This window comes from Diaphorina citri, unplaced genomic scaffold (assembly GCF_000475195.1).
Source record: "Diaphorina citri unplaced genomic scaffold, Diaci psyllid genome assembly version 1.1 scaffold128, whole genome shotgun sequence".
NCBI classification, from domain to species: Eukaryota; Metazoa; Arthropoda; class Insecta; order Hemiptera; family Psyllidae; genus Diaphorina; species Diaphorina citri.
The window spans coordinates 197,413-210,066 of NW_007377565.1; the positions used below are offsets into that span (position 1 = coordinate 197,413).

General features: G+C 38.7%; 1 protein-coding gene across 1 annotated transcript; it reads left to right on the top strand.

Annotated features, from left to right (window-relative positions):
* The first annotated feature begins 6,822 nt into the window (after positions 1–6,822).
* Positions 6,823–12,415, top strand: LOC103524947 (probable maleylacetoacetate isomerase 2). The gene is made up of 7 exons (XM_026820203.1): positions 6,823–6,888; positions 7,272–7,453; positions 8,360–8,444; positions 10,045–10,171; positions 10,671–10,773; positions 11,792–11,917; positions 12,373–12,415. Exons 1-7 carry the CDS (start codon positions 6,823–6,825, stop codon positions 12,413–12,415), a joined length of 732 nt encoding a protein of 243 aa, XP_026676004.1.
* Positions 12,416–12,654: the final 239 nt, after the last annotated feature.

The window sequence follows — 12,654 nt, forward strand, 5'->3', positions numbered from 1 at the left end:
CTACTAAGTGGCCCAAAAAGGCCCATAAAAACTTGTTCGTTCCAGAAATAATATTAAACAACAGGAAAAAAATATCATGGACTTTTTAAAAAGTAGGTACCTAAAACTTATAAAATGTAACCTGTACAAAAATATTAACTTATGCTTATCAATTATCACTAAATAATACAAAGCTATGTAACTATAATAGAGAATGACTAACATCGTCCCAAATTCCATCAAATTGAAGTAGTGTGGGTGTATTTCCTTTCAGGGAAACTTTCGGAAACAGAACCAGTTCTCTTTTGGAAACTGAAATAGCGCCTAGATACTAAACCATAGGAAATCATAAGCAGTTCCGAAAATTTCCCTAAAGGAAAAAGTTGTGACTTTTTTTTTTACTCGTTTACCTCTCAATATTTTGAAAATATGGGTGCCCACTTGGAAGTTTTTGACCCAAATAACAGGAGGAGGAGAAGAAGAAGAGGAAGAACGCCAATTCGGTCCCATGACCTTTTTTCTTAAGGTAGTGGACTACCAATTGGGTCCCGGGCTTTCTACCAATTGGGTCCCGTATACCTGTAATGACTTGGATGAAATAAATAAGAGTTTTAATTTTTAACAATATTACAACGTTCGTTTTTCGTTTCAACCCTTTCGGGCATCATCAGTGTTAAAAAAAACCAGTGAAGAGTAAAAGTTATTTTGATATTTACTTCACAAAACCCCAAAAAGAGGCTCTCAGCTTCATCACAAATAATATTAATGATACCCTTTTATATTGTACCTATAGGTATTTTAGATATGAAGTGTTTTAGTTATTCGAGGTCTTAGGTAATTTCTTAGGCATCCGAGGTGTTTACTTACCTACACAATATTATACAGGCCTGCATGCCATCAGGGCAAAGGTGGGGGGATAGATAGGGGGAGGGGAGAGACGATTTACAGGAAACAGTACAGAGAGAGAATCGAACCCAGGACCAGGGTAATGAGAGGACCTCACAGCTACACCACAAATAATATTAATGATACCCTTTTATATTGTATAGGTATTTTAGATATGAAGTGTTTTAGTTACCTACTCGAAGTCTTAGGTAATTAGTACTTAGGTGTCTGAGGTATTTATTTACCTACACAATATTATACAGGCCTGCATGCCATCAGGGCAAAGGTGGGGGGGATAGATAGGGGGAGGGGAGAGACGATTTACAGGAAACAGTACAGAGAGAGAATCGAACCCAGGACCAGGGTAATGAGAGGACTAGATGTGGAGACTCCGGCTGTCAATGTACTGGCCATGTCTTCAGCAGGCTGGATCTCATTCTCGTAATCTGGTGAAACAGGAATGGAATTAATTAGTCATGGGGCAGTTCAGTCTTAGCTCACCGTAAAAAAGAAGATAGCCAGCCTAGTTAGCTCGGTTGGTAGCGCGTCTGCCTTGTAAGCGCTGGGCCGGGGTTCCATTCCCGCCCGGGGCGGATTTTAATAACAGGGTCCGTCAGCCGTGTGTTTTGGTGTGACTATAACCATCACCGACTGAACCAGCTTTTCTACTTGATTAAATCTTCAGTCCTTTATCTTGGGATCCTCATTTGGTACACAAGGCATCTTCAGTCCTTCAACTTTGAGGTCACCTTTTATTTCTCTTCGATCGGAAATCGGAATTTCCATCTTGAAGAGTGATTCAGTTCGCCAGAGGATATTCGAATTCGAGTAAGTTGAAACATCTGAAAACCGAAAAGAAAATGAATAAATCAAACATAAATGACTTTTTATTATTATTGTTTTCTTACATACATATTACTGATATTTATTGTTTAATATCGAGAAAAACTGATATTTACTTATTGATGGTAGACTCAGTAACTTTGTGAAGGTTCATTTTAAATATCTAAATATGAAAATAGATTGAGCAATCTGGCTGGCTTAAAAAGTTGAAATTAACCAAACAGATTAGAGGTTCGATAGAGACAAAAACAACACCGGAGGTCTTATCGTCTCAAAGGTTCGTCCTGGGAACTGGTCCTTCTTATCTGTTTACGATAAAATTTCGCCTGGGCGGTGGGCGGGAATCGTACCTAACGCTTACAAGGCAGGCGTGCTATGTTCCAAGATAAAATATAATTAGGCTGACTCCTCCAAAGATTTATAAATTAAATTATCATTATAAGGTCGGGTTTACACTTACGAAATGCCGGTACGTGGAGAGTTGCAAATCCAGACGATAGTTCTCGGCCCCAGAGGAAAATTTCCAACCATTTTCGACAAGATTTCAAAGACCAAGCCACTCAATTGAATTCTATTGACGCAAAGCTCACCTAATATTCAATAATCAAAAATGTTCTTCCTCTTCCCACCTAGGTATTACTCTTATTTATTCAATAATCATCTCCTTTACATTTTAATGGTGAGAAGGAAATTAGACTCAATTAAAATAAATTTGCTAGTAGAAACTAGAAAGTATAAGTATTTTCTGTCAGGCCAAAACAAACCCAAAGACTCCGGATTGGGAGGCAATGCTCCTTACCATCCCCATCCCGTATGACAAGCAAATGGGGTGGGGAACCTGGGATGAAATGGAGGGGAGAGAGGGAGGGACGGAGAGAGTTAGGAGGGGAGAAGCTTATCACATTTTCAAGTTCATAACCTTGGGGCAATCAGGCCATCCATTTCATAATTGACACCAGAAAGTACTCTCACTCTCTCTCTCCCTCTCTCTTAATCTCCCTCCCCCCTCTCTCTCTCTCTCCCTTCTCTATCTCTCTTAATCTCCCCCTCTCTCTCCTCTCTCTCTCTCCCTGCCTCCAATCTTACGTTTTCCCCCTCAGATCAGACTTTTTTTTGACGTTGAAATTTTTCATTTACTCCGAGCCTAGGGGGCAATTTCTTGTAACGACTCCTCATGTATTAGCAAAACAGCTAAGAACCTCCTCTGTAAGTGCTTCAAAAAAATGTTTTTCCTTCATCGTCGTCTTCTTCTTCTTCTCCTTCTTCTTCTCCTCCTCCTTTTTCTTCTTCTTCTTTTTCTCCTTCTTCTTCTCCTTCTTCTCCTTCTTTTTCTCCTTTTTCTTCTCCTTCTTCTTCTCCTTCTCCTCCTCCTTCTTATTCTTCTTCTTCTTCTCCTTCTTCTTTTTCTTCTCCTTCTTCTTCTCCTCCTCCTTTTTCTCTAAGGCAGGTATGTAGGTGGCTAAGGCTAAAGTTCACCGAAAAACCTAAACAGAGCTTTGGAAGCTGGAACCTTCTTCTTCTCCTTCTCCCCCTCCTTCTTATTCTTCTTCTTCTCCTTATTCTTTTTCTCCTTCTTTTTCTCCTTCTTTTTCTCCTTTTTCTTCTCCTTCTTCTTCTTCTCCTCCTCCTCCTTTTTCTCTAAGGCAGGTATGTAGGTGGCTAAGGCTAAAGTTCACCGAAAAACCTAAACAGAGCTTTGGAAGCTGGAACTCAATTATCCAAAGTTCTTCTTATTGGTATACGATGACGGCATTATAACACCGGTATTTGAATAATATTTCGCCGTAGGGGGAACTGGTATTTTAGATTTGGTATAACACCGGTATTTGAATAATATTTCGCTGTAGGGACAGTTGGATTTTGGATTTGGCGCTGAGGTTAACGCCACCTTGGCTTTTGAGTAGGATTAATTCAACGCTAGACCGCATTTCAAATCTCCGAAAAGGAATCTCCATGGTATTATAGAAGCGAAAATTTTGGATACCTAACACCTCCCTACTTATTAGTGTCAAAATACCCAGACATCTTGTATTGGTGGAGTTAGACTTACTTTATCATGGAATTCATTTCTGTTGGTGTTCTCTGTGTTATTAGTGGAGATGCTAAAATTCTTACAAAATATATTGGTGGAGATGTCAAGACCACCAATACCGACTTTGACTTTGGTGTTTTCAGCTCGCCCTTCAACTAGGTACCCACCTATACTTTATTCTATCCTCCTCCTCTTCCTCCTCCTCCTCCTCCTCCTCCTCTTCCTTTTCCTCCTCCTCTTCCTTTTCCTCCTCCTCCTCTTCCTTCTCCTCCTCTTTATTCTCCTTTCCCTCCTCCTCATAGGTTATTTTTCTTAAAAAAAAAAAAAAATCCAGGATCCCATTTTTTATTATTATTGGAATTCGAAGACACACAAGATTTGTTTTAACCCTCAGTGTACCCTCCTCTACCTCTCAATCTTTAACCCCTCTGCTCCCCACTGGGTCTCCCTTGTTTTGACAAATGGGATTTTCTCACTCGGAAACGTAGAGAGAGAGAGAGAGAGAGAGAGAGAGAGAGAGAGAGAGAGAGAGAGAGAGAGAGAGAGAGAGAGAGAGAGAGAAATCAAAAAATAACAGGGTCCGTCAGCGGTTTGTTTTGGTGTGACTATAACCATCACCGACTGAACCAGCTTTTCTACTTGATTAAATCTTCAGTCCTTTTTCTTGGGATCCTCATTTGGTACACAAGGCATCTTCAGTCCTTCAACTTTGAGGTCACCTTATTTCTCTTCGATCGGAAATCGGAATTTCCATCTTGAAGAGTGATTCAGTTCGCCAGAGGATATTCGAATGCGAGCCAGTTGAAACATCTGAAAACCGAAAAGAAAATTAATAAATAAAATATAAATGACTTTTTATTATTATTATTATGGCCTTTATTTTCACATTCATACAAGAACGGTACACACTGCCCATCTATCCGGGAACAATCAATGTTCCAAAGGATAGGTGGGTTGGAAATTTTGAACAGTCGTAGTTGACACAACTTGGAGTCAGCCGTCTTGAGGGCCATGTTGTCTTGGACTTTACGGATATTATTATTATTGTCGTTTTCTTACATACATACATATTGCTGATATTTATTGTTTTGAACAAATTCGTTAGATACCCATTTAGTGTTCTAATATCGAGAAAAACTGATATTTACTTATTGATGGTAGACTCAGTAACTTTGTGAAGGTTCATTTTCATAGGCGGTTCTTGCCTAAATTTTTGGGGGGGCTTGATTTTGAAGGTACACCTTAAAAATTTTGATTTAGCTTTATGTAAAAAATCTGGTGTGAACATCACACGACTTTCCTTATCCTATTGAATGATGCTTATTTGAGTATTATTTTACCCTAAAACTTTTACCTATCTAACCGTTTAGTCGGTATAGCTGAAAACCGCCAAAAAGCGGTCAAAATACCGCCAAGCGCAGCACCGATCTTAACCAAAAGTTTCGTGTCACATCCTTGTCACATTTGACAGCTACATACCAAATTTCAAGTCGCTAACTCTTACCGTTCTCGAGATATTTTGTTTACAGACAGACAGACACACAGATACACACACGGACCAATGGCTGAAACTTTGGATTTAGGCTCTAGGGACCTCAAAACGTGTTTTGGCACTAAAATTTGACCATCGAAAATTTGACCCGATTACATTACTTTCCTTCCTATAGGATAAGGAAAGTAAAAAGACGAGAAACTCCCGCGACCATCGAAAATTTGACCCGATTACATTATAGGATAAGGAAAGTAAAAAATGGTGTTTTGGATTATTATTCTGAAATCCAATTTTATCTAGTGTAAGAGGCCCAACCACTAGTGTATAATAATATTGTTAATATGTATTGATTAAAAAATCATCTTGTTAATTAAATGTAACACCTCTGAACTCTGTGTACTGAACTTCACCCATCCGGATTCTAACCACACGAAACGTTTCTTATCTTCAGTGATTTATTAGGAATTGGTGTTAGCACGCTAGATTAACTTTTAGTTCTTTAGAACCTCAATTATTTCAACTCTGTTATTACCTACAACTCCAAAATCTATCTTTCAAAGGATATCCTATGTTATCAGAGGAAAAGATGGTAGAAAGTGATCATTTCAACTACCCCCGGTCTCAATTAGTTGAAATAATCGAGGTTCTACTGTAGTTTTGTTGTTGAACCATGTTTGTAAAATTTCATCCAACTCAACCGTTCGTGAGTTATGATGAAACACTAATGGAGCAGTTGCAATTGGGAAAATATTATTAATAAATGGTCGATTCCTATGTAAAAAGTTGTGAAAAATCCAAATCTGAGGTCAAAACTCCAAAAAAGTAACTTTAAAAGGTCGAAAATTCAATTTTTAATTGCCGTTATAACATTGTCAGTTACCGAGGAGCGTTCCAGCGTGTTGTAAATTTCATCAAGATCCGATTTCACACATACCTTTGCCATGTTTATTTTACTCATGTCAACATATCTCTCTTCCCATATGTTTCCAATGCGGATAACAAAGTTTTCAGCTTCTACTTTGATTCGTTTCTGTTTTGTCCATCCCTCAGGAAATATAAGATTCACTTTGGCCAGAACATTCTCAGATCTGTCACTCCTTTTCGTTACAACTGACTCTTTGGGAACGAGGTGTATTATATGATCTGTGTTTTGCTCCTCTACGTATACATTTACTTTGGAACCAGGTTGTCTATCATAGAAGATAATCACTGACGTATTGTTATCCAAATCAAGCCACGGGGAGATAATTGTGGAGGGATATGATTCCAAAAGGGCATAATATGTATATCGATCATAATAGTAATAGTCTCTAGATAGTCTCGGTTCTGTTTGTGCTATACGAGTCAACTTGCCTGTAGGTACAATATTGGTATTATGAATCTTGGAAGCCATCTGGTCGTAAATGAATAGTTGATGATGACTTTTCAAAGTCATGTATAACTTAGCATCTCGATCAGTGCTATAATTACCACGATAACAATTGTTTACTAGTACATCATTGATATAATGACAGGCAGAAATATGTGAGTTCTCAACAGTTATTAATATGTACAAGTTATCTGATCCATAATAAAGTTTGATCTTTAAATCATGGAATATACTAAAGTTTACTCGAAGAATAGAGTTCTCTCCAATGTCAGTTGTTTCAAATACAGTGTAAGGGCTGTTATAATACACTGACACGGCGCTCACCGTTTTTTCTTTTACTATTTTATTGTTATTAACGGTATTGTTCAGGATAAAATCCGCCCCGGGCGGAAATCGACCCCGCGGCCTAGCGCTTACAAGGCAGACGGTCCACCAACCAATCTAAATAAACTGGAAAATCACGTTTCGCTTTGTTGGGAATGTTTAACCATTATTCCTTTTATCTTGAAGGTGGGTAAACGAATGATAAGTCGACACTGGTCCCTAACCTTTTCCATCTTGTCTTTCTTTCTTCTAACTTTCTCCTTTTATTTTTCTCACCCTCCCCTTCTGGTTTTACCTTAACTTTTCTTCTGAATCCTTTCTACCTTCCCGTGTATTTTTTGTTCCAGCATTCCTACAACAGTGCTCTGTTCTGGGCTGACAAAATAGTGAGCATTAGGGGAGACCGGGGCAGGTTGACAGGTGGGGTAGGTTGTCAAAGTGTTAATAACTCTGCTGAACTTGTAGCTACAAGAATCAAAAAATCAACCTACCCCATCTACCCTGACAACCTGCCTCGAGTGCGCGGCAGGTTGTCACAAAAAAGTACCTGTACCTTTTCGGTACCTAATATTGGTGTTAAAAAAAGACATTTAGGTATGAGAAGGATACCTGAGAGTATGCTCTTTTGTATATGAACGAATTTGTGTTTTTAAAAAGTGTTAACCAAAAGAATTAAAAAAATAAAAGTATAAAAAGTGTGACAACCTGCCCCGGTCTCCCCTACAGTCTATGGGTTCAAAATCACTGAAAAGAGAAGCAACAATTAACTTTATGTCGGTCATTGGTCAACGCGAAAGAGTTCTGTGAAAAAGGCTACCGCGAGGTTTGAGAACCACTGATATGAACAATCTGTGACATCGGAGACATGGGATTGGGATGTTGTTTGCCCCTACACCTAAGCCTTGGAGTGGGCTTTTTGTGTATTTGATACAGGGAAATAAAACTGCCAAGGTTTTATTGTCCCTGAAATGAAGACAAAAGACAGAACTGGAGAAAGCCAGCTGTTATGAGAACGAACCTGATGTGTTTACGATAAAGTTCGGCTCGGGCGGGAATCGATGTCAAACCCACTTCCTATCGCGCTACTTTCCAAGCTAACTATGCTGGCGTTTTTTGTTCTTGTTCACAAACCTTATATTATATGTATTTACATGAGAATTTATTTCTGTTCACTTTCAGTTAAACATAATGCACTATGGTCAATGTGATGTTTAATGTTTGTGTCCATCATCAATCATATTTATTATCGACGGTATTTCGTATTTCAAATGCAAAACATAAAGATAACGGTACCTACTGGCTGAAAACAGGGGAGGTAACAGATTCAGGACGGTTGACTCAACTAAGGAGAAGGAAAAAAGGTTTGACAGAGGGAACTGTATAACTGCTAAGATCTTATCGCCCCGAAAGCGAAGAGAGAAGGAAGACAGGATAGGAGAAAGCCAGCCGTTCTGAGCTATCTGGAAGAAACCAGACCGCAGAGAGCTCTGATGCCTCAAGACGTTCATAAGAGAGCCAAGGTAATGTATGATCAACTGAACGATAGAAGTGGGGTCTATATTTTGACTCAAATTATTTTCGTTTAGTTCGTCTGTCTGTCTGTCTGTCTGTCTGTTTCACCATAAAACCCCTCAAACGGTTTATCCAATGTTGATGAAATTTGACAAAAATGTTCATCAGAGAAAGGAAATTTTTTATAGGAAATTTTTTATTAAAATTTCGGTTCAATCATACCTTTAGGGGTTCCGTAAGGCGACTTTTCTGAGTGAGATCTACAGTTGTCTAACTTCTAGTGATACTTATGTACACTCTAATAAAAGCACTACCTAGACCTACTGTTAGTATACATAAGTAGCTGAATTCCGTCGCTTCGCTCCGGAATCCCGCTAGTTCATCCCGAGGCATGGCCAAACTTGTAGAAAAGGCATGGCCGAACTTGTACCACCCAGATCAGGAACCGAACCCACGACCTACCGCTTACAAGGTAGACTCTAACTAGGCCGAAATAAAAGAAAAAGAAGGACAAAAGCGTTTCAACGGCGCGAAAAAAGATTCCGATTTCCACTTAGCATTATAAAACGCCTGACAAATGTTGAAGCATGCTTCATGCTGTACAAATATGATAAGACGGGCTTATGGTATTCAATTTAATTAAACGGCGTTTTATGCAAATGGATACCTATGTATCTAGGCCGGCCGGTCAGCTGTTGGGGTTTTGTTTACTTTTCGATTTTAATTTTTTTTTATTGGATTGATTTCTGATAAAAATCATTACTTACCAATTTAATTGATAGATAGGTAATTATCTAATTATTTAATTAAATTCACACCCTCTCCTTCTATGTCTGTGTTATTTCGTCTGTACTGTGATAAGTGAAGTTGTTCCATTGTGTACCTACATTTTAGTCTTAGATCACAGTCTACCACTGCCCTCCTTGTTAACTCTTACTGCCATTGGATTCCTGGGGACACCTCAGAGCCATGTCAATGATTGGGAAGGTAAGTAACCAAACATTAGACTTTAGCCAGACACCTGCAAAGAGATTGGAATGCATTTTTTGTTCTTGTAAAGTTAGACCAACCTCAGTGGTGTAATGGTTAGCGTGGTGGATTTTGGATCTGCAGGTTGGTGGTTCAAGTCCAAGTCAAGCTATAAAATTTAGCGTAGTGCATTAAGCAGGGAATGACATTTGTGACAAGCATATATGCTTAACACGATTAAAATTCCTTTCCTTTTGTAAAGTTAAACATATTATCTCTATGCAGAGAGATTTTATCTCAATCCCAAGTTGGTAAAGCCCAGCATCAGTGTTCCAAATTGACCAAATCATAGTCAAGGACTCCCTTGTATAGGATCAGGGGCCACTCCATGCCACTACATAGGTAATGGAACAACTTGTTCTAGACTGACAGTCAACTAAATTAAGCAGACTGACTAAATAAAGCAGTTATGCTGTGCTGTGTCATCTGGCAACCCAAACTCTGGGCAGCTCATCAATAAATTGTTATTGATTGTTTCTCTCTCCCTCTCTCTTGTAAAATATCATGAATGCTCTTGTAAAATATCATGAATGCTCTTGTAAAATATCATGAAACTTTTGATTAACTTTTTCATTCCAGGTGCGAGAGATCTGTGAAGTGATAGCGTCCGGGATTCAGCCCTTACAAAATCTAACTGTTCTCATCTATGTGGGAGAGGAGAAGAAGAGAGAATGGGCTCAGCATTGGATACATAGGGGATTGCGAGGTAATAACAACTCTCAAATCAGGCATTGACTTCATTTGTGGACAGCCAGCCTAGTTAGCTTGGTTGGTAGTGCGTCTGCCTTGTAAACGCTAGGCCGCGGATTTGATTCCTGCCCGGGGCAGATCTTGTATTAAACGGATAAGATTTGTTCTCGGAATGGCTGGTTTTCCTCTATCCTGTCTCTTTGATTTCGGGGCGATAAGACCTTGGCAGTCATAGTTCTTTCTATCAAACCTCTTGGAACAAATCATTTGTGGAAAAATGTTTGCTCTACTAGATGAATCCCAGGAAGAGAAGAAAATACCGCGAGAAATGATTGCTCAGTGGTAACGCGCTTGCTTGCCATGCAGAAGGCCCCGGGTCCGAATCCCACATTCGACAACATATTTTTTTCCAATCATATTTCGTTCGTTCGATTGCAAATATTTCAACGGGTTACTTTCGGATTTTCTCAGGTGTCTGGCTAATATATTTATGAATATTTTTCTCTTATTTTCAGCTGTGGAAAAGTTGCTTTCCTCATCAGCAGGAAAGTATTGTGTGGGAGATGATATTTCAGTGGCAGATTGCTGTCTCATTCCTCAAGTATTCAATGCCAGGCGGTAAGTATCTTATTGACATTATTATTGCTTACCATTCCTATGTTTCTTTATTCCTATTCCTATGTTTTTTTTGATTATTCCTATGTTTTTTTGATACTTAATTGTTGACTCTCATCCGACGCCTATTGATTGACCGAATGATAGTGAGGTCTATATTTTAACTCGACAGTTTTGTATTTAGTTTCTAGTCTATCTTTCTATGTACAGTACATAGATAAATGGTTGTTTGTTTCACTATATAACTCGCGATTGCCTGGTCCGATAATCTGATTTTGATGAAACTTGGTACAGGAATTCAGAACATCAATGCACGTTGCAAGTTCAAATTTGGGGTCCCAGAACTGAGCGGGGCCAATTTTCGATGCTGCGTACTTCGTACATCCACATGAGTCATCAATAGTTATTATCATAAACCCTTTTATTATTTCTGCAAAGATACTTTGGTCAAAAGACCCCGACTTTTTTTTTTTTTTTAAGAAAAAAAGAATTTCACTGCCGTTTTTGAATTGTGTTAAGAACAAATACTTATTTGTCCCAAATGTCATTCCTGGATTGGACTAGGACTCGAACCACTAATCTCCATAACACAAATCATCATATCAACTGCTCGAACCAAGACACAAAATAGATTAAAAAAAAAAAAACTTCCTAGAATTCGGGCCTGTGGGTAGATAAATGATTGTGTTAAGAACAAATACTTATTTGTCCCAAATGTCATTTCTGGATTGGACTAGGACTCGAACCACTAATCTCCATAACACAAATCATCGAATCAACTGCTCAAACCAAGACTCGAAATAGATTTAAAAAAAAACTTCCTAGAATTTGGGCCTGTGGGTAGATAAATTTTTGCACTTGTGAAGTCTGTTGTTATTTTGTTATCCACCACTGCAGTTATTAGCATAGGCATTGGGCATAGAACTTTTTGTTTCGTACTAATCTAATGAGACAACTGCTACATTAGACACATGTGGTCTGTGTCGTAGTATGCCTCTCATCCTTTTGATTTGTTGTGTAGATTTCACGTGGACCTGAGGCCGTTCCCCATCGTCCTGCGCATAGATCGGGAACTGGAGAACCACCCCGCGTTCCGCGCCGCCCATTGCATAGAACATATTAAATATTTATATTTATATGCTTATAAGCATTACTTAGGTACTATGGGCCACAGCCTATCTGTGTATTTCTTTTTTTTTTTATGTGGGAGCTAATAACAGGTGTACTTACTTAAAACCAACGCGACGTTCAGAGTAAAATGGGTAGTTAAGGTACAACTAACTTACCTAACTTATTCAAGTACTTACCTAACTCTTTACTATTGGAATTATTGCAAGGGGTGTCTGGAAAATAATAATAATAGTGCTTATTTATACTGCTAAATTCGCTCCGGGCGGGAATCAAACCCGCGTCCTAGCGCCTACAAGGAAGACGCGCTACCAATCAAGCTAACTAGGCTGGCAACTTCGGACTTTGCGATTTCACATGACCACTATAAGATTTGTTTTCTTTTGATACATACACTTTAGTCATGAAGAAGTTTTCATTTGTAAAATCTTAATACCAATACAAAAACAAACTTTGAAGCTGTTTTACGCAAAGCTGTTTTACGCAAAACTCAATTTTCGTCTCCGGCCCTTCTTAAATGAAAGGCCTTGATTGTTGCTGGTCCCTATACATATAAGCATAGGGGAAGAAGGAAGGAAAGAAAGAGGGCGAGGATCCGAGGAGGAGGAATACAAAAAGAGGGGAAGAAAGGAGGAGAAAGAAGGGATAAGAGAGGATGATGATAAGTAGATGTCAAGAACAATAAAGAGACTGTAGGAATCAAATAGATCCACTATAGATGATTTGTTTTATTTTAACATTATTCTTACCGTTTTT